This window comes from Salvelinus namaycush, chromosome 4, assembly GCF_016432855.1.
Source record: "Salvelinus namaycush isolate Seneca chromosome 4, SaNama_1.0, whole genome shotgun sequence".
NCBI lineage: Eukaryota > Metazoa > Chordata > Actinopteri > Salmoniformes > Salmonidae > Salvelinus > Salvelinus namaycush.
The window spans coordinates 1291454-1315601 of NC_052310.1; the positions used below are offsets into that span (position 1 = coordinate 1291454).

Below are 24148 nucleotides of genomic sequence, written 5' to 3' on the forward strand. Positions count from 1 at the left end.
ATAAACTCTCATATCTACTGGGTGAAATACCACAGTGTACCATCACAGCAGCAAGATGTGTGACCTGTTGCCACAAGAAAAGGGCAACCAGTGAATAACAAAACACCATTATAAATACAACCAATATTTATGTTTATTTATTTTCCCTTTTGTACTTTAACTATTTGCACATATTGACATTTGAAATGTCTAGTAATGTTTAATGTATATTTTTTTATTGTTTATTTCACTGTTTATCCATTTCACTTGCTTTGGCAACATCAACATATGTTTCCCATTGAATTGTAGAGAGAGACAGAGAGAGAGAGAGAGAGAGACAGAGAGAGAGAGAGAGAGACAGAGAGAGAGAGAGAGAGAGACAGAGAGAGAGAGAGACAGAGAGAGACAGAGAGAGAGAGAGACAGAGAGAGAGAGATGTACTGTACTAACATACATAGACCTTGATGAGAAGGTAGTGTGTCAACTAGGGAAATGAGAACAAAATCATACATAGCAAGACGGAGGTTAGATAGAGAAAGAGATAGAGGCAGAATGTATGGTGATTCATGCAAACGTATTTCCAATCACTCTTGTTGTTTTTGTGTATACTGTAATGTCTATACAGTATATCCATGTGAATCATTGTCTTGTACAGCCTCTCTCTCTCTCTCGCTCTCTCGCTCTCTCTCTCTCTCTCTTTCTCTTTCTCTTTCTCTTTCTCTTTCTCTTTCTCTCTTCTCTCCTCTCCACTAGAGTTTATTTGACCGTGCAATATGCTGGAGCACACACAAATATTCCCCACAATCAGCAGCAATTCTTAACTACAGTTGTAAGAATCATAATTGCCCCCCGGGGGCCAGAAAGATACCCAGGCTGAGTCCCAAATGGCAAAGTAGTGCACTATATAGGGAATAGGGCTCTGGTCAACAGTATTGCACTATACAGAGAATAGGGCTCTGGTCAACAGTAGTGCACTATACAGAGAATAGGGCTCTGGTCAACAGTAGTGCACTATAAAGGGAATGGTGTGTCATTTGGGACGTACCCCCAGTTCTATTAATAATGTACCTGCCTCTTCTCTCACTCCGGAGAAGAACAAGTGTATCCCAAATGACACTCTATTCCATTGTGCATTAGAGCCCTACTGGTCACAAAGAAGTGTACTATATAGAGAATAGGGTGCCGTTTGACACATCCAGTGTTTTTATAATGAGAAGAGGAGAGTGTGAAGAGGGGTGCTGAAGACTCTTTTCTATGTTGCTAATGAACTATCTCTGGTAATGATGACATCACCGTACCGCAGAAGACACACAGAACGAGAGGAAAGACGGAGGATCAGAGAAGACAGAGAGGGAATTACCTAGTCAGTTGTACAAATGAAATGTGTCTTTCGCATTTAACCCGACCCCTCTGAATCAGAGAGGTGCGGGGGGCGGGGGGTGGCGGGGGCTGCCTTAATCGACATCCACGGCGCCCGGGGAACAGTAGGTTAACTGCCTTGCTCAGGGGCAGAAGGACAGATTTTAAATGGTCAGCTTGGAGATTTGATCCAGCTGCCTTTTGGTTACTGGCCAAACGCTCTAACTACTAGGCTACCTCTGCCGCCCCGAGAGGAGAGACATTAGGGAGAAGAGAGGGAGAAGAGAGGAAGAGGAGAGAGCGAGAGACGTTAGGGAGAAGAGAGGAAGAGGGAGAGAAACTCTAGGGAGAAGAGAGAGAGAGAGGAGAGGAAGAGGAGAGAGACAGACGTGAGGGAGAAGAGAGGGAGAGGAGAGGAAGAGGAGAGGGAGATGTTAGGGAGAAGAGAGGAAGAGGAGAGGAGAATAAAAATGTATGACCCAAGTGGAATCAATTTAATTTAAGGGGACTGTTGCTGGGTTAAAAAAAACATCTCAATATGACTAATAGATCAGCAAATATCAGAAATGTGACGTCTAACTGATGAGACCATGTTAAATATGGCCCAGTGTCTATGGTAATATGACCCAATGTCTACAGTAATATGGCCCAGTGTCTATGGTATTATGACCCAGTGTCTACAGTAATATGGCACAGTGTCTATGGTAATATGACCCAGTGTCTACAGTAATATGACCCAGTGTCTACAGTAATATGGCCCAGTGTCTACAGTAATATGACCCAGTGTCTATGGTAATATGACCCAATGTCTACAGTAATATGGCCCAGTGTCTACAGTAATATGACCCAGTGTCTATGGTAATATGACCCAATGTCTACAGTAATATGGCCCAGTGTCTATGGTAATATGACCCAGTGTCTACAGTAATATGACCCAGCGTCTACAGTAATATGGCCCAGTGTCTACGGTAATATGACCCAGTGTCTACAGTAATATGACCCAGTGTCTACAGTAATATGGCCCAGTGTCTACAGTAATATGACCCAGTGTCTATGGTAATATGACCCAGTGTCTACAGTAATATGACCCAGTGTCTACAGTAATACGGCCCAGTGCCAGTAATTTGACCCAGTGTCTACAGTAATATGACCCAGTGTCTACGGTAATATGACCCAGTGTCTACGGTAATATGACCCAGTGTCTACAGTAATATGACCCAGTGTCTATGGTAATATGACCCAGTGTCTACAGTAATACGGCCCAGTGCCAGTAATTTGACCCAGTGTCTACAGTAATATGGCCCAGTGTCCACAGTAATGTGACCATGTGTCTACAGTAGTATGGCCCAGTGTCTACAGTAATATGGCCCAGTGTCTACAGTAATATGGCCCAGTGTCTACAGTAATGTGACCATGTGTCTACAGTAGTATGGCCCAGTGTCTACAGTAATATGACCCAGTGTCTATGGTAATATGACCCAGTGTCTACAGTAATATGGCCCAGTGTCTATGGTAATATGACCCAGTGTCTACAGTAATATGGCCCAGTGTCTATGGTAATATGACCCAGTGTCTACAGTAATACGGCCCAGTGCCAGTAATTTGACCCAGTGCCTACAGTAATATGGCCCAGTGTCTACAGTAATATGACCCAGTGTCTACAGTAATATGGCCCAGTGTCTACAGTAATATGACCCCATGTCTACAGTAATATGGCACAGTGTCTACAGTAATATGACCCAGCGTCTACAGTAATATGACCCAGTGTGTACAGTAATATGACCCAGCGTCTACAGTAATATGACCCAGTGTCTACAGTAATATGGCCCAGTGTCTACAGTAATATGACCCAGTGTCTACAGTAATATGGCCCAGTGTCTACAGTAATATGGCCCAGTGTCTACAGTAATATGGCCCAGTGTCTACAGTAATATGGCCCAGTGTCTACAGTAAAAAAATATCCAATATCCAAGTATTTAATACTTTAAAGTATTTTTAAAGTATTTAGTAAAATACACTAAAGTATTTAGTAAAATCTTATTTTGAAAATAGTGGACATCTATCAGGGTTGGTCAAGCTGGGACAGGTAGAGATGGATATTATTGTTGTATTCTTTAGGGAGAGGCCAATTGAAATTCAGCGGGACACAGATGTGATTTCAGAGTAAAGTATAGTATAGTGTAAATCATTAACCAGGCCCGTACAGTTACTATAGTACATCATTAACCAGTACAGTTACTGCTGCTCTCCACTATACTATAGTACATCATTAACCAGTACAGTTACTGCTGCTCTCCACTATACTATAGTACATCATTAACCAGTACAGTTACTGCTGCTCTCCACTATACTATAGTACATCATTAACCAGTACAGTTACTGCTGCTCTCCACTATACTATAGTACATCATTAACCAGTACAGTTACTGCTGCTCTCCACTATACTATAGTACATCATTAACCAGTACAGTTACTGCTGCTCTCCACTATACTATAGTACATCATTAACCAGTACAGTTACTGCTGCTCTCCACTATACTATAGTACATCATTAACCAGGCCAGTACAGTTACTGCTGCTCTCCACTATACTATAGTACATCATTAACCAGTACAGTTACTACTGCTCTCCACTATACTATAGTACATCATTAACCAGTACAGTTACTGCTGCTCTCCACTATACTATAGTACATCATTAACCAGTACAGTTACTGCTGCTCTCCAATATACTATAGTACATCATTAACCAGGCCAGTACAGTTACTGCTGCTCTCCACTATACTATAGTACATCATTAACCAGGCCAGTACAGTTACTGCTGCTCTCCACTATACTATAGTACATCATTAACCAGTACAGTTACTGCTGCTCTCCACTATACTATAGTACATCATTAACCAGTACAGTTACAGCTGCTCTCCACTATACTATAGTACATCATTAACCAGTACAGTTACTGCTGCTCTCCACTATACTATAGTACATCATTAACCAGTACAGTTACTGCTGCTCTCCACTATACTATAGTACATCATTAACCAGTACAGTTACTGCTGCTCTCCACTATACTATAGTACATCATTAACCAGTACAGTTACTGCTGCTCTCCACTATACTATAGTACATCATTAACCAGTACAGTTACTGCTGCTCTCCACTATACTATAGTACATCATTAACCAGTACAGTTACTGCTGCTCTCCACTATACTATAGTACATCATTAACCAGTACAGTTACTGCTGCTCTCCACTATACTATAGTACATCATTAACCAGGCCAGTACAGTTACTGCTGCTCTCCACTATACTATAGTACATCATTAACCAGGCCAGTACAGTTACTGCTGCTCTCCACTATACTATAGTACATCATTAACCAGGCCAGTACAGTTACTATAGTACATCATTAACCAGTACAGTTACTGCTGCTCTCCACTATACTATAGTACATCATTAACCAGGCCAGTACAGTTACTGCTGCTCTCCACTATACTATAGTACATCATTAACCAGTACAGTTACAGCTGCTCTCCACTATACTATAGTACATCATTAACCAGTACAGTTACTGCTGCTCTCCACTATACTATAGTACATCATTAACCAGTACAGTTACTGCTGCTCTCCACTATACTATAGTACATCATTAACCAGTACAGTTACTGCTGCTCTCCACTATACTATAGTACATCATTAACCAGTACAGTTACTGCTGCTCTCCACTATACTATAGTACATCATTAACCAGGCCAGTACAGTTACTGCTGCTCTCCACTATACTATAGTACATCATTAACCAGGCCAGTACAGTTATTGCTGCTCTCCACTATACTATAGTACATCATTAACCAGTACAGTTACTACTGCTCTCCACTATACTATAGTACATCATTAACCAGTACAGTTACTGCTGCTCTCCACTATACTATAGTACACCATTAACCAGGCCAGTACAGTTACTGCTGCTCTCCACTATACTATAGTACATCATTAACCAGTACAGTTACTACTGCTCTCCACTATACTATAGTACATCATTAACCAGTACAGTTACTGCTGCTCTCCACTATACTATAGTACATCATTAACCAGTACAGTTACTGCTGCTCTCCACTATACTATAGTACATCATTAACCAGTACAGTTACTGCTGCTCTCCACTATACTATAGTACATCATTAACCAGTACAGTTACTGCTGCTCTCAACTATACTATAGTACATCATTAACCAGGCCAGTACAGTTACTGCTGCTCTCCACTATACTATAGTACATCATTAACCAGTACAGTTACTGCTGCTCTCCACTATACTATAGTACATCATTAACCAGGCCAGTACAGTTACTGCTGCTCTCCACTATACTATAGTACATCATTAACCAGTACAGTTACTGCTGCTCTCCACTATACTATAGTACATCATTAACCAGTACAGTTACTGCTGCTCTCCACTATACTATAGTACATCATTAACCAGGCCAGTACAGTTACTGCTGCTCTCCACTATACTATAGTACATCATTAACCAGTACAGTTACTGCTGCTCTCCACTATACTATAGTACATCATTAACCAGTACATTTACTGCTGCTCTCCACTATACTATAGTACATCATTAACCAGTACAGTTACTGCTGCTCTCCACTATACTATAGTACATCATTAACCAGTACAGTTACTGCTGCTCTCCACTATACTATAGTACATCATTAACCAGTACAGTTACTGCTGCTCTCCACTATACTATAGTACATCATTAACCAGTACAGTTACTGCTGCTCTCCACTATACTATAGTACATCATTAACCAGTACAGTTACTGCTGCTCTCCACTATACTATAGTACATCATTAACCAGTACAGTTACTGCTGCTCTCCACTATACTATAGTACATCATTAACCAGGCCAGTACAGTTACTGCTGCTCTCCACTATACTATAGTACATCATTAACCAGTACAGTTACTGCTGCTCTCCACTATACTATAGTACATCATTAACCAGTACATTTACTGCTGCTCTCCACTATACTATAGTACATCATTAACCAGTACAGTTACTGCTGCTCTCCACTATACTATAGTACATCATTAACCAGTACAGTTACTGCTGCTCTCCACTATACTATAGTACATCATTAACCAGTACAGTTACTGCTGCTCTCCACTATACTATAGTACATCATTAACCAGTACAGTTACTGCTGCTCTCCACTATACTATAGTACATCATTAACCAGTACAGTTACTGCTGCTCTCCACTATACTATAGTACATCATTAACCAGTACAGTTACTGCTGCTCTCCACTATACTATAGTACATCATTAACCAGGCCAGTACAGTTACTGCTGCTCTCCACTATACTATAGTACATCATTAACCAGTACAGTTACTGCTGCTCTCCACTATACTATAGTACATCATTAACCAGTACAGTTACTGCTGCTCTCCACTATACTATAGTACATCATTAACCAGTACAGTTACTACTGCTCTCCACTATACTATATTACATCATTAACCAGTACAGTTACTACTGCTCTCCACTATACTATAGTACATCATTAACCAGTACAGTTACTGCTGCTCTCCACTATACTATAGTACATCATTAACCAGTACAGTTACTGCTGCTCTCCACTATACTATAGTACATCATTAACCAGGCCAGTACAGTTACTGCTGCTCTCCACTATACTATAGTACATCATTAACCAGTACAGTTACTGCTGCTCTCCACTATACTATAGTACATCATTAACCAGGCCAGTACAGTTACTGCTGCTCTCCACTATACTATAGTACATCATTAACCAGGCCAGTACAGTTACTGCTGCTCTCCACTATACTATAGTACATCATTAACCAGGCCAGTACAGTTACTATAGTACATCATTAACCAGTACAGTTACTGCTGCTCTCCACTATACTATAGTACATCATTAACCAGGCCAGTACAGTTACTGCTGCTCTCCACTATACTATAGTACATCATTAACCAGTACAGTTACAGCTGCTCTCCACTATACTATAGTACATCATTAACCAGTACAGTTACTGCTGCTCTCCACTATACTATAGTACATCATTAACCAGTACAGTTACTGCTGCTCTCCACTATACTATAGTACATCATTAACCAGTACAGTTACTGCTGCTCTCCACTATACTATAGTACATCATTAACCAGTACAGTTACTGCTGCTCTCCACTATACTATAGTACATCATTAACCAGGCCAGTACAGTTACTGCTGCTCTCCACTATACTATAGTACATCATTAACCAGGCCAGTACAGTTATTGCTGCTCTCCACTATACTATAGTACATCATTAACCAGTACAGTTACTACTGCTCTCCACTATACTATAGTACATCATTAACCAGTACAGTTACTGCTGCTCTCCACTATACTATAGTACACCATTAACCAGGCCAGTACAGTTACTGCTGCTCTCCACTATACTATAGTACATCATTAACCAGTACAGTTACTACTGCTCTCCACTATACTATAGTACATCATTAACCAGTACAGTTACTGCTGCTCTCCACTATACTATAGTACATCATTAACCAGTACAGTTACTGCTGCTCTCCACTATACTATAGTACATCATTAACCAGTACAGTTACTGCTGCTCTCCACTATACTATAGTACATCATTAACCAGTACAGTTACTGCTGCTCTCAACTATACTATAGTACATCATTAACCAGGCCAGTACAGTTACTGCTGCTCTCCACTATACTATAGTACATCATTAACCAGTACAGTTACTGCTGCTCTCCACTATACTATAGTACATCATTAACCAGTACAGTTACTGCTGCTCTCCACTATACTATAGTACATCATTAACCAGTACAGTTACTGCTGCTCTCCACTATACTATAGTACATCATTAACCAGTACAGTTACTGCTGCTCTCCACTATACTATAGTACATCATTAACCAGGCCAGTACAGTTACTGCTGCTCTCCACTATACTATAGTACATCATTAACCAGTACAGTTACTGCTGCTCTCCACTATACTATAGTACATCATTAACCAGTACATTTACTGCTGCTCTCCACTATACTATAGTACATCATTAACCAGTACAGTTACTGCTGCTCTCCACTATACTATAGTACATCATTAACCAGTACAGTTACTGCTGCTCTCCACTATACTATAGTACATCATTAACCAGTACAGTTACTGCTGCTCTCCACTATACTATAGTACATCATTAACCAGTACAGTTACTGCTGCTCTCCACTATACTATAGTACATCATTAACCAGTACAGTTACTGCTGCTCTCCACTATACTATAGTACATCATTAACCAGTACAGTTACTGCTGCTCTCCACTATACTATAGTACATCATTAACCAGGCCAGTACAGTTACTGCTGCTCTCCACTATACTATAGTACATCATTAACCAGTACAGTTACTGCTGCTCTCCACTATACTATAGTACATCATTAACCAGTACAGTTACTGCTGCTCTCCACTATACTATAGTACATCATTAACCAGTACAGTTACTACTGCTCTCCACTATACTATATTACATCATTAACCAGTACAGTTACTACTGCTCTCCACTATACTATAGTACATCATTAACCAGTACAGTTACTGCTGCTCTCCACTATACTATAGTACATCATTAACCAGTACAGTTACTGCTGCTCTCCACTATACTATAGTACATCATTAACCAGGCCAGTACAGTTACTGCTGCTCTCCACTATACTATAGTACATCATTAACCAGGCCAGTACAGTTACTGCTGCTCTCCACTATACTATAGTACATCATTAACCAGTACAGTTACAGCTGCTCTCCACTATACTATAGTACATCATTAACCAGTACAGTTACTGCTGCTCTCCACTATACTATAGTACATCATTAACCAGTACAGTTACTGCTGCTCTCCACTATACTATAGTACATCATTAACCAGTACAGTTACTGCTGCTCTCCACTATACTATAGTACATCATTAACCAGTACAGTTACTGCTGCTCTCCACTATACTATAGTACATCATTAACCAGTACAGTTACTGCTGCTCTCCACTATACTATAGTACATCATTAACCAGTACAGTTACTGCTGCTCTCCACTATACTATAGTACATCATTAACCAGTACAGTTACTGCTGCTCTCCACTATACTATAGTACATCATTAACCAGTACAGTTACTATAGTACATCATTAACCAGTACAGTTACTGCTGCTCTCCACTATACTATAGTACATCATTAACCAGTACAGTTACTGCTGCTCTCCACTATACTATAGTACATCATTAACCAGTACAGTTACTGCTGCTCTCCACTATACTATAGTACATCATTAACCAGTACAGTTACTGCTGCTCTCCACTATACTATAGTACATCATTAACCAGTACAGTTACTGCTGCTCTCCACTATACTATAGTACATCATTAACCAGTACAGTTACTACTGCTCTCCACTATACTATAGTACATCATTAACCAGTACAGTTACTGCTGCTCTCCACATCATAACTTGGTCAATGCAATGATAATGCATACCTGCAAAATGGATATCAGACACACACACACACACACACACACGTCGTAAAGTCCTGCTCGTCAGATCGTCATAATTGCATGCCCCATTGGCAGACTGTACTGGCTCTGAATGGGTCTGTAATGTTATCCTATTCTCTATGTAGTGCACTACTTTTAACCAGGGTCTTATGGACTCCGATCAAAAGTAGTACACTACTTTTAACCAGGGCCTTATGGGTTTCACTCAAAAGTAGTGCACTACATTTAACCAGGGCCTTATGGGCTCCAATCAAAAGTAGTGCACTACTTTTAACCAGGGCCTTATGGGCTTCACTCAAAAGTAGTGCACTACATTTAACCAGGGCCTTATGGGCTCCAATCAAAAGTAGTGCACTACTTTTAACCAGGGCCTTATGGGCTTCACTCAAAGGTAGTGCACTACTTTTAACCAGGGCCTGATGTGCTTCACTCAAAAGTAGTGCACTACTTTTAACCAGGGTCTTATGGGCTTCACTCAAAAGTAGTGCACTACTTTTAACCAGGGCCTTATGGGCTTCACTCAAAAGTAGTGCACTACTTTTAACCAGGGCCTTATGGGTTTCACTCAAAAGTAGTGCACTACATTTAACCAGGGCCTTATGGGCCTCACTCAAAGGTAGTGCACTACTTTTAACCAGGGCCTTATGGGCTTCACTTAAACGTAGTGCACTACTTTTAACCAGGGCCTTATGGGTTTCACTCAAAAGTAGTGCACTATATTTAACCAGGGCCTTATGGGCTCCAATCAAAAGTAGTGCACTACATTTAACCAGGGCCTTATGGGCTTCACTCAAAGGTAGTGCACTACTTTTAACCAGGGCCTTATGGGCTTCACTCAAAAGTAGTAGTAGTGCACTACTTTTAACCAGGGCCTTATGGGCTCCAATCAAAAGTAGTGCACTACATTTAACCAGGGCCTTATGGGCTCCAATCAAAAGTAGTGCACTACATTTAACCAGGGCCTTATGGGCCTCACTCAAAAGTAGTGCACTACTTTTAACCAGGGCCTTATGGGCTTCACTCAAAAGTAGTGCACTACTTTTAACCAGGGCCTTATGGGCTCCAATCAAAAGTAGTGCACTACATTTAACCAGGGCCTTATGGGCTCCAATCAAAAGTAATGCACTACTTTTAACCAGGGCCTTATGGGCTTCACTCAAAAGTAGTGCACTACTTTTAACCAGGGCCTTATGGGCTTCACTCAAAAGTAGTGCACTACTTTTAACCAGGGCCTTATGTGCTCCAATCAAAAGTAGTGCACTACTTTTAACCAGGGCCTTACGGGCTCCACTCAAAAGTAGTGCACTATATTTAACCAGGGCCTTATGGGCTTCACTCAAAAGTAGTGCACTAATTTTAACCAGGGCCTTATGGGCTTCACTCAAATGTAGTGCACTACTTTTAACCAGGGCCTTTTGGGCTTCACTCAAAAGTAGTGCACTACTTTTAACCAGGGCCTTATGGGCTTCACTCAAAAGTAGTGCACTACTTTTAACCAGGGCTTTATGGGCTCCAATCAAAAGTAGTGCACTATGTAGGGTTATAGGATGCTATTTGAGATGCAGTTCTCAACCAATCATCCACAATGTCTTTCTATAACTGCATTCCATAAAATGAGCATCCCTGCCAACCAATCATAGGCCAGTATATTTCACCCTTAAATGAACAGAACGATGACTCATGCTTGGCTCAGCTCTTGGATGTATTCTGGGAATGAATATGGGCAGAAGGCTGCAGTCAGAGTCAATTTTAAAGGCACAACCCTTAATTCAGGAGTCAATTGGTATACCGTATATCCTTCAAACTCAACTCTGGACCTCGAAGCCAGTTCCAATGGATTTCTTTAAATATATATATTCGCGTCTAATCAAGATCTTATGCCTGGGACACCAGGTGTGTGCAATTCATTATCAGGTAAAACAGAAAAAACCTGCAGGCTCCGGACCTCGTAGGGTAATAGTTGAATATATATATAGTATATTTGTTTAACCTTTATTTAACTAGGCAAGTCAGTTAAGAACAAATTCTTATTTACAATGACGGCCAAACCCGGACGATGCTTTCGCAATTGTGCGCTGCCCTGTGGACTCCCAATCACGGCCCGGTTGTGCTACAGTCTGGAATACCCCCTGCCCTATATCATAAGTCATATGAACATTGAACAGCTAGTAAATACCTTAGCCCATTGCAACCCACATCTCCTCTATGGGTCGTTTTCCCTGACCCCCATGAAGCCTAGTTTCTGGACTAACAAACCACCCAGCTGGCACATTTGGTTCCTTGGAAGTTGTGGGAACGTACGTTTCCCATTTCCCATTGGATTCTGGGAACGAAGCCATACGTTTCCTGACTGGTAAAAATGAACGTTTTTTTTTTTAAACATGCTGAGAACGGAACTAGTAATGTTGCATGTTCTGGGAACGTACATTTTTGGTTGCGGAGATGTTCTAAGATTATTTTAGTAACGTTTTCGAGAACGTAAATTATAGGGTTATTTGAAGGTTGTATTAACGTTCTGATAACATGTTTCAGTAAGACTGTTAGTAACAGTGCAACCTAGGGTTAACTGTTTTGTACTTCGAGTACAATTAAGACACATGGGAATTACATTTGGTTAGGCATTACTCATGCAAACACATGCATTTGTTATTGTGGCATGGCATCAGTGAGATCCCAACATATGATCTTCTGTCCTCTATCCGTGGGTTTAGTCCACTGCATCACCAGGATGGAGATAGCATGCCATGTTTTTTCCTCATACAAAGCTGTTCATTTATTGTCTATTTAAACAGACCTCATTTCAAAGGAAACAAGCACTGATTAAGATCAGCTGTGGACAATTAGTGGGTACGGCCAACACACCTGAACACACTTAACAAGATAGAGATTAGAGGGAGTTTTGTTGACGCTGAGAACGGGAATGTTTATAATTAACATTCTTAGAACGTTCTTTGAACGTTTACTAAAAGTTGTCCTGTGGTTTTTATGGAACGTTTTTTTAATGTTCTGAGAACATTGATGATAACGTTCTTGAATAGAACCATGAGGAAATATGCATAAAAAAAAACGTCATGCTGAAATACTGACATTTCCATAGAAGAACGTTGATCTTAACGTTCTCTGAACATTCTGAGAACATGACTTTAAATAGAACCACGAGGAAACCTGCAGAAAACGTTATGCTTGCATTTCCACCTAAGAAACACATGGTTCTCAGAACGTTTTGTGCTAGCTGGGTATACACAATTGATCAATCTCCATTGATAATGCGTTTTTAATTCCAGCGCTTCAGGCGTAATGTGTGTATGGAGATTCTCCATTGAGCTTCATTTAAATCCAGCACCAGGCATAATCTGGGTCAGGGAAAACTGGCCTTACGTGTTTTAGCAGAGTATGTTGTAGCTAGCGAGTCATATCCATGTAGTCGTGATAATGTTCTGTTCATGGTGAAGCAAGGGGTCCATGAAAATGTTATGAACGAGGAGTCATAATTCATGCAAACATCTGGTAAATACAACAATGTCAGGCAGAGAAGGTAGAGGTAAAACAGACCATAGAAATATAATTACTGGAAAGGAAATAGCCCTTCAATATAGATATGACCTTTCTAGTTCATCTATTTCTATGATCAGCAGAAATAAGACAGTGTAAGAAAATCACAGAGATCCTTTTATGTGTAATTCTATGCTCACAGGGCCGGACTACCGCATTTGGGTCTCTGGGGGAGACGGCAATATATGTCACAATGTCCTTAAAGAATAGAGCCTAGTGTGGTCCCAGATCTGTCTGAACAGCTACTCACTAATGTGCATAAATGGAAGGTAATTCCCCTTTTTATGCACTTTTCTCTCTATGCGTATTCTGACGTTGAACTTAAGCATGATATCAGCATGTTATTCATCCGCTATTTGTTTTGGGGTAGAGATCAGAGAGAAGAAGGTGTGGTGGAGGTGTGTCTACAGACATGTCGTATTCCAGTCTCTCCATCCTCCTCCTCCACCTCCTCCTCCACTCCACTCCTCCTCCACTACACTCCCTCCCTTCATCTCTCCATCCTCCTCCTCCACCTCCTCCTCCACTCCTCCTCCACTACACTCCCTCCCTTCATCTCTCCATCCTCCTCCTCCACCTCCTCCTCCACTCCTCCTCCACTACACTCCCTCCCTTCATCTCTCCATCCTCCTCCTCCACCTCCTCCTCCACTCTTCCTCCACTACACTCCCTCCCTTCATCTCTCCATCCTCCTCCTCCACCTCCTCCTCCACTCCACTCCTCCTCCACTACACTCCCTCCCTTCATCTCTCCATCCTCCTCCTCCACCTCCTCCTCCACTCCACTCATCCTCCACTACACTCCCTCCCTTCATCTCTCCATCCTCCTCCTCCACTCCACTCCTCCTCCACTACACTCCCTCCCTTCATCTCTCCATCCTCCTCCTCCACCTCCTCCTCCACTCCTCCTCCACTACACTCCCTCCCTTCATCTCTCCATCCTCCTCCTCCACCTCCTCCTCCACTCCACTCATCCTCCACTACACTCCCTCCCTTCATCTCTCCATCCTCCTCCTCCACTCCAGTCCTCCTCCACTCCACTCCTCCTCCACTACACTCCCTGCCTTCATCTCTCCATCCTCCTCCTCCACCTCCTCCTCCACTCCACTCCTCCTCCACTACACTCCCTCCCTTCATCTCTCCATCCTCCTCCTCCACTCCACTCCTCCTCCTCCATTCCACTCCTCCACCTCCTCCTCCACTCCACTCCTCCTCCACTACACTCCCTCCCTTCATCTCTCCATCCTCCTCCTCCACCTCCTCCTCCACTCCTCCTCCACTACACTCCCTCCCTTCATCTCTCCATCCTCCTCCTCCACCCCCTCCTCCACTCCTCCTCCACTACACTCCCTCCCTTCATCTCTCCATCCTCCTCCACCACCTCCTCCACTCCACTCCTCCTCCACTACACTCCCTCCCTTCATCTCTCCATCCTCCTCCTCCACCTCCTCCTCCACTCCTCCTCCACTACACTCCCTCCCTTCATCTCTCCATCCTCCTCCTCCACCTCCTCCTCCACTCCTCCTCCACTACACTCCCTCCCTTCATCTCTCCATCCTCCTCCTCCACCTCCTCCTCCACTCTTCCTCCACTACACTCCCTCCCTTCATCTCTCCATCCTCCTCCTCCACCTCCTCCTCCACTCCACTCCTCCTCCACTACACTCCCTCCCTTCATCTCTCCATCCTCCTCCTCCACCTCCTCCTCCACTCCACTCATCCTCCACTACACTCCCTCCCTTCATCTCTCCATCCTCCTCCTCCACTCCACTCCTCCTCCACTACACTCCCTCCCTTCATCTCTCCATCCTCCTCCTCCACCTCCTCCTCCACTCCTCCTCCACTACACTCCCTCCCTTCATCTCTCCATCCTCCTCCTCCACCTCCTCCTCCACTCCACTCATCCTCCACTACACTCCCTCCCTTCATCTCTCCATCCTCCTCCTCCACTCCAGTCCTCCTCCACTCCACTCCTCCTCCACTACACTCCCTGCCTTCATCTCTCCATCCTCCTCCTCCACCTCCTCCTCCACTCCACTCCTCCTCCACTACACTCCCTCCCTTCATCTCTCCATCCTCCTCCTCCACCCCACTCCTCCTCCTCCATTCCACTCCTCCACCTCCTCCTCCACTCCACTCCTCCTCCACTACACTCCCTCCCTTCATCTCTCCATCCTCCTCCTCCACCTCCTCCTCCACTCCTCCTCCACTACACTCCCTCCCTTCATCTCTCCATCCTCCTCCTCCACCCCCTCCTCCACTCCTCCTCCACTACACTCCCTCCCTTCATCTCTCCATCCTCCTCCTCCACCACCTCCTCCACTCCACTCCTCCTCCACTACACTCCCTCCCTTCATCTCTCCATCCTCCTCCTCCACCACCTCCTCCACTCCACTCCTCCTCCACTACACTCCCTCCCATCATCTCTCCATCCTCCTCCTCCACCTCCTCCTCCACTCCACTCCTCCTCCACTCCACTCCTCCTCCACTATACTCCCTCCCTTCATCTCTCCATCCTACTCCTCCAACTCCTCCTCCACTCCACTCTCTCCCTTCATCTCTCCATCCTTCCTCATTCTCCTACCCATTTTCCTCCTCCTCCTCTTCCTCATCCTCCTCCCCTCCTTCTTCACTTAAGCTGTGTGTCTCAGTCTCTCCATCCTTCCCCTCCTTCTCCTCCTCCTCCACTCCACTCCCTTTCTCCATCTTTCCTCCTCATCCTCCTCCTCCTTCACTGAACTGTCTGTCTCAGTCTCTCCATCCTTCCCCTTCCCCTTCCCCTCCTCCTCCTCCTCCTTGACTCCTGTCTCCCTCCCTTCATCCTTTAAGCCTCATGTAGTTAAATAATTGAGTGGCGTCTGAAAGACACATGGTGAAGGAAGTGAGAGAGGAACACAAAGGATTCCTTCTTCTAAACCTACAGTGTTGTCTGCTACGAAGCGACGAAGCAGAGTCTATGTGATGATAGTAACGGTACCAATACTGACAGATGATGATGTAACGATACTAACAGTAATGATGCTAACAGCAATGATACTAACAGTAATGATGCTAACAGTAATGGTACTAACAGTAATGATGCTAACAGTAATGATGCTAACAGTAATGATGCTAACAGTAATGGTACTAACAGCAATGATGCTAACAGTAATGATGTAACAATACTAACAGTAATGGTACTAACAGTAATGATGCTAACAGCAATGATACTAACAGTAATGCTATTAATGGTAATGTGACTAATAGTAATGGTACTAACAGTAATGATACTAACAGTAATGATGCTAACGTTAATGATGCTAACGGTAATGATACTAACGGTAATGATACTAACAGTAATGATGCTAACGGTAATAATGCTAACAACAATGATGCTAACAACAATGATGCTAACGGTAATGATACTAACAGTAATGATGCTAATGGTAATGATGCTAACGGTAATGATGCTAACGGTAATGATGCTAACAGTAATGCTGCTAACGGTAATGATGCTAACAGTAATGCTGCTAATGGTAATGATACTAACAGTAATGATGCTAACAGTAATGATGCTAACAGTAATGATGCTAACAGTAATGCTACTAACAGTAATGATACTAACAGTAATGCTACTAACAGTAATGCTGCTAACGGTAATGATACTAACAGTAATGATACTAACAGTAATGGTATTTATGATACTAACAGTAATGATGCTAACAGTAATGATACTAACAGTAATGATACTAACAGTAATGATTTTAAGGATACTGGCCCTTACCCTGTGTCCTGGTAGTCTCTGCGTCCCTCCTGTTTGTCCAACCACAAAGTGAATGTCGGCCATCAACTCATTGTTGAACATCACAGAGTTCCTGAAAAACAGATCAGAGAATGATTGAAGGACTGTTTTGGTATTTTATGTCAACCCCTAATATATTACTGGTCGACAGAGAGAAAGGCTGTGTCGGGAGAGAGAGGGAGAGGGAGACAGAGAGACAGGCAGAGAGAGAGAGAGAGAGAGAGAGAGAGAGAGAGAGAGAGAGAGAGAGAGAGAGAGAGAGAGAGCGATTGACAAGGACAATTAAAAATAGAATTAAATAAATCAAGGAGAATCAATATGAAAAAGGAAACTCCTACTACTACACGGATGTATAGCCACAGGCAATCACATTCAATCTCACACAATTTCATTTCAGAAATTGAATTGACTACACGGCCTCTACTTTGTCCTGTTGCTCAGGAGAAAACAGAAGTCCTCTGGATGCAGCAGTTAAATGGTCTACTAGCTTTTGGCAAGAATTCAATACTCGGTTAATTACAACTCTTTAGCTTACAAAGATGGGAATCATTCCACGCATTAACACCCCTTAATACAGAATTCAGCACACAGAAGGAATTTAACAAATGTTGTTACCCAATTGTTAACTTGAGTGTATAAGAGAATGATCGCTGATCTAAGATCAGTTTTGCCTTTTAAATCATAATGAATAACAGAGCAGATCTGATCCTAGATCACCAACTCTGAGACTCTTTATGACCTGATCCTAGATCACCACCACTGAGACTCTTTATGACCTGATCCTAGATCACCTACTCTGAGACTCTTTATGACCTGATCCTAGATCACCACCACTGATACTCTTTATGACCTGATCCTAGATCACCTACTCTGAGACTCTTTATGACCTGATCCTAGATCACCTACTCTGAGATTCTTTATGACCTGATCCTAGATCACCACCACTGAGACTCTTTATGACCTGATCCTAGATCATCTACTCTGAGACTCTTTATGACCTGATCCTAGATCACCACCACTGAGACTCTTTATGACCTGATCCTAGATTACCTACTCTGAGATTCTTTATGACATGATCCTAGATCACCTACTCTGAGATTCTTTATGACCTGATCCTAGATCACCACCACTGAGACTCTTTATAACCTGATCCTAGATCACCTACTCTGAGACTCTTTATGACCTGATCCTAGATCACCACCACTGAGACTCTTTATGACCTGATCCTAGATCACCTACTCTCAGATTCTTTATGACCTGATCCTAGATCACCTACTCTGAGACTCTTTATGACCTGATCCTAGATCACCACCACTGAGACTCTTTATGACCTGATCCTAGATCACCTACTCTGAGATTCTTTATGACCTGATCCTAGATCACCACCACTGAGACTCTTTATGACCTGATCCTAGATCACCTACTCTGAGACTCTTTATGACCTGATCCTAGATCACCTACTCTGAGACTCTTTATGACCTGATCCTAGACCAACACTCCTACTGAGACTCTTTATGATCTGATCCTAGATAACCTACCCTGAGACTCTTTATGACCAGGATCACCACTGAGATTCTTTATGACCTGATCCTAGATCACCACCACTGAGACTCTATATGACCTGATCCTAGATCACATACTCTCAGATTCTTTATGACCTGATCCTAGATCACCTACTCTGAGACTCTTTATGACCTGATCCTAGATCACCTACTCTGAGATTCTTTATGACCTGATCCTAGATCAACACCACTGAGATTCTTTATGACCTGATCCTAGATCACCTACTCTGAGACTCTTTGTGACCTGATCCTAGATCACCACTCCTACTCTGAGACTCTTTATGAATACAGGCCCTGGTCCTCAATGTCCATATACAATAGTTGTATTCGTTATGATCTATAGGTTAAACTGATCCTTTATCAGCACTCCTACTCCTAGGGTTTCAGGAAAATCAGGGAACTTTTGGAACGTTTTCGTAATGTTTTAACCCTACTCAATACCCTGATAACCTGCTCATTGTCCTGGCTCGGGAGGAGAGTAACCAGGTTGGTCCTGGCTCTAGAGGAGAGTAACCAGGCTGGTCCTGGCTCTAGAGGAGAGTACCCAGGCTGGTCCTGGCTCGGGAGGAGAGTAACCAGGCTGGTCCTGGCTCTAGAGGAGAGTAACCAGGCTGGTCCTGGTTCTAGAGGAGAGTTCTCAGGCTGGTCCTGGCTCTAGAGGAGAGTAACCAGGCTAGTCCTGGTTCTAGAGGAGAGTACCCAGGCTGGTCCTGGCTCGGGAGGAGAGTACTCAGGCTGGTCCTGGCTCTAGAGGAGAGTAACCAGGCTGGTCCTGGCTCGGGAGGAGAGTAACCAGGCTGGTCCTGGCTCTAGAGGAGAGTAAACAGGCTGGTCCTGGCTCTAGGGGAGAGTACCCCGGCTGGTCCTGGCTCGGGAGGAGAGTCCCCAGGCTGGTCCTGGCTCTAGAGGAGAGTAACCAGGATGGTCCTGGCTCCAGAGGAGAATCCCCAGGCTGGTCCTGGCTCTGGAGGAGAGTAACCAGGCTGGTCCTGGCTCGGGAGGAGAGTCCCCAGGCTGGTCCTGGCTCTAGAGGAGGGTAACCAGGCTGGTCCTGGCTCTAGAGGAGAGTAACCAGGCTGATCCTGGCTCTGGAGGAGAGTAACCAGGGTGGTCCTGGCTCTAGAGGAGAGTACCAAAGCTCGTCCTGGCTCTAGAGGAGAGTCCCCAGGCTGGTCCTGGCTCAAGAGGAGAGTAACCAGGCTGGTCCTGGTTCTAGAGGAGAGTAACCAGGCTGGTCCTGGCTCTAGAGGAGAGTCCCCAGGCTGGTCCTGGCTCTAGAGGAGAGTCCACAGGCTGGTCCTGGCTCTAGAGGAGAGTACCCAGGCTGGTCCTGGCTCTAGAGGAGAGTAACCAGGCTGGTCCTGGCTCTAGAGGAGAGATCTCAGGCTGGTCCTGGCTCTAGAGGAGAGTAACCAGGCTGGTCCTGGTTCTAGAGGAGAGTACCCAGGCTGGTCCTGGCTCGGGAGGAGAGTAACCAGGCTGGTCCTGGCTCTAGGGGAGAGTACCCCGGCTGGTCCTGGCTCGGGAGGAGAGTAACCAGGCTGGTCCTGGCTCTAGAGGAGAGTAACCAGGCTGGTCCTGGCTCTAGAGGAGAGTAACCAGGCTGGTCCTGGCTCTAGAGGAGAGTAACCAGGCTGGTCCTGGCTCTAGAGGAGAGTCCCCAGGCTGGTCCTGGCTCTAGAGGAGAGTAACCAGGCTGGTCCAGGCTCTAGAGGAGAGTAACCAGGCTGGTCCTGGCTCTGGAGGAGAGTAACCAGGCTGGTCCTGGCTCTAGAGGAGAATAACCAGGCTGGTCCTGGCTCTAGAGGAGATGCTTTCTCAGTGCTCATGCCGAGTTGCATTATGATTCCCTGTGCGTGGGCCTAGAAGAGGATGATTCCTGTTCAGCCTGTGCTACACAGTTACTGTACCTATCTCGATAGTATAGTAGTGTACAGCCCTGTTCTGGATTGAGAGCCCTCGAACCAGCTTGGACCTTGAAGTCAGATCCATTATGTTTTTCCTTCTTCCTCTCATATCAGGGACTGATTAAGACGAGCACTACTACAGACTTCGTGGGGTAAGATATGAATACACCTGCTTTACAAAGTCCTGAGGTTAGATTACAGTATGATTCCCTGGTCTCTTTTCTAGAACATGTTGAGGTTACATTACAGTATGATTCCCTGGTCTGTGTTCTAGAACATGTTGAGGTTACATTACAGTATGATTCCCTGGTCTATGTTCTAGAACATGTTGAGGTTACATTGCAGTATGATTCCATGGTCTCTGTTTTAGAACATGTTGAGGTTACATTACAGTATGATTCCCTGGTCTGTGTTCTAGAAGATGTTGAGGTTACATTACAGTATGATTATCTGGTCTCTGTTCTATAAGATGTTGAGGTTCTGTTACAGTATGATTCCCTGGTCTGTGTTCTAGAACATGTTGAGGTTACATTACAGTATGATTCCCTGGTCTGTGTTCTAGAACATGTTGAGATTCTGTTACAGTATGATTCCCATGTCTGTGTTCTAGAACATGTTGAGATTATGTTACAGTATGATTCCCTGATCTCTGTTCTAGAACATGTTGAGATTCTGTTACAGTATGATTCCCTGGTCTCTGTTCTAGAACATGTTGAGGTTACATTACAGTATGATTCCCTGGTCTGTGTTCTAGAACATGTTGAGGTTACATTACAGTATGATTCCCTGTACTGTGTTCTCGAACATGTTGAGGTTATCTACAGTATGATTCCCTGGTCTCTGTGCTAGAACATGTTGAGATTCTGTTACAGTATGATTCCCTGGTCTGTGTTCTACAACATGTTGAGGTTACATTACAGTATGATTCCCTGGTCTGTGTTCTAGAAGATGTTGAGGTTACATTACAGTATGATTCCCTGGTCTGTGTTCTAGAACGTGTTGAGGTTAGATTACAGTATGATTCCCTGGTCTCTGTTCTCGAACATGTTGAGGTTACATTACAGTATGATTCCTTGGTCTGTGTTCTAGAACATGTTGAGATTCTGTTACAGTATGATTCCCATGTCTGTGTTCTAGAACATGTTGAGGTTACATTACAGTATGATTCCCTGGTCTCTGTTCTAGAAGATGTTGAGATTCTGTTACAGTATGATTCCCTGGTCTCTGTTCTAGAACATGTTGAGATTATGTTACAGTATGATTCCCTGGTCTGTGTTCTAGAACATGTTGAGGTTACAACACAGTATGATTCCCTGCTCTGTGTTCTAGAAGATGTTGAGGTTACATTACAGTATGATTCCCTGGTCTGTGTGCTAGAACATGTTGAGGTTACATTACAGTATGATTCCCTGGTCTCTGTTCTAGAAGATTTTGAGGTTACATTACAGTATGATTCCCTGGTCTCTGTTCTAGAAGATGTTGAGGTTACATTACAGTATGATTCCCTGGTCTGTGTTCTAGAACATGTTGAGGTTACATTACAGTATGATTCCCTGGTCTCTGTTCTAGAACATGTTGAGATTTTGTTACAGTTTGATTCCCTGGTCACTGCTAACTTCCCAGCCTGGGACCTGACCCAGAACAGCAAAGTGTAAATATTCAAATATCCAAAAGGAGCTAGTGAATATGAGTTAGTTAGTGTCACCTTCTTCTGTAGTATATGAGTTACTTAGTTAGTTAGTGGCACCTACCTGTCTAGTATATGAGTTAGTTAGTTAGTGTCACCCACCTCTCTAGTATATTAGTTAGTTAGTTAGTGTCACCTACCTCTTTAGTATATGAGTTAGTTAGTTAGTTAGTTAGTTAGTTAGTGTCACCTACCTCTTTAGTATATGAGTTAGTTAGTTAGTGGCAGCTACCTCTTTAGTATATGAGTTAGTTAGTTAGTGTCACCTACCTCTTTAGTATATGTGTTAGTTAGTTAGTGTCACCTACCTCTCTAGTATATGAGTTAGTTAGTTAGTTAGCGTCACCGTCACCTACCTCTCTAGTATATTGGTTAGTTAGTTAGTGTCACCTACCTCTTTAGTATATTACTTAGTTAGTTAGTGCCACCTACATCTCTAGTGTAATGGTTAGTTAGTTAGTTAGTTAGCGCCACCTACCTCTCTAGTATATGAGTTAATTAGTTAGTCACCTACCTCTCTAGTATATGAGTTAGTTAGTTAGTGTCACCTACCTCTTTAGTATATTACTTAGTTAGTTAGTGCCACCTACATCTCTAGTGTAATGGTTAGTTAGTTAGTTAGTTAGCGCCACCTACCTCTCTAGTATATGAGTTAATTAGTTAGTCACCTACCTCTAGGGTATGTGAGTTAGTTAGTTAGTCACCAAGTTCTGTAGTATACGAGTTAGTTAGTTTCAACTACCTCTCTCGTTTATGAGAAAGTTAGTTAGTTAGTTAGTGTCACCTACCTCTCTAGTTTATGAGTTAGTTAGTTAGTGTCACCTAGCTCTCTAGTATATGCGTTAGATAGTTAATGTCATCTAACTCTCTAGCATATGAGTTAGTTGGTTAGTTAGTTAGTTAGTTAGTTAGTTAGCATCACCTACCTCTCTAGTATATGAGTTAGTTAGTTAGTGTCACCTACCTCTAGTATATGAGTTAATTAGTTAGTCACCTACCTCTAGAGTATATGAGTTAGTTAGTTAGTCACCAAGTTCTCTAGTATACAAGTTAGTTAGTTTCAACTACCTCTCTCGTTTATGAGGTAGTTAGTTAGTTAGTTAGTGTCACCTACCTCTCTAGTTTATGAGTTAGTTCGTTAGTGTCACCTAGCTCTCTAGTATATGCGTTAGATAGTTAATGTCACCTAACTCTCTAGCATATGAGTTAGTTGGTTAGTTAGTTAGTTAGCGTCACCTACCTCTCTAGTATATGAGTTAGTTAGTTAGTGTCACCTACCTCTAGTATATGAGTTAATTAGTTAGTCACCTACCTCTAGAGTATATGAGTTAGTTAGTTAGAGTCACCAATATCTCTAGTATACGAGTTAGTTAGTGTCACCTAGCTCTCTAGTTTATGAGTTAGTTAGTTAGTTTAATCTACCTATCTAGTGTATGAGTTAGTTAGCGTCACCTACCTCTCTAGTTTATGAGTTAGTTAGTTAGTTAGTGTCACCTACCTCTCTAGTTTATGAGTTAGTTAGTTAGTTAGTTAGTTAGTCTCACCTCCCTCTCTAGTATATTAGTTAGTTAGTTAGTGTCACCTAGCTCTCTAGTATATGCGTTAGATAGTTAATGTCACCTAACTCTCTAGCATATGAATTAGTTGGTTAGTTAGTTACTTAGTTAGTTACTTAGTTAGTTACTTAGTTAGTTAGTTAGTTAGTTAGTTAGTTAGTTAGTTAGTTAGT

At 43.0% G+C, this 24148-nt stretch overlaps 1 protein-coding gene across 1 annotated transcript in view; it reads right to left on the reverse strand.

Moving 5' to 3' along the window:
- btbd3b (BTB (POZ) domain containing 3b) overlaps window positions 1-24148 on the reverse strand; it is a 40282-nt gene that overhangs the window by 15200 nt on the left and 934 nt on the right. The window contains exon 2 of the mRNA XM_038990275.1: window positions 17246-17336. Coding sequence (XP_038846203.1) covers window positions 17246-17336 — 91 coding nt within the window. The remainder of the gene's footprint in view (window positions 1-17245; window positions 17337-24148) is intronic.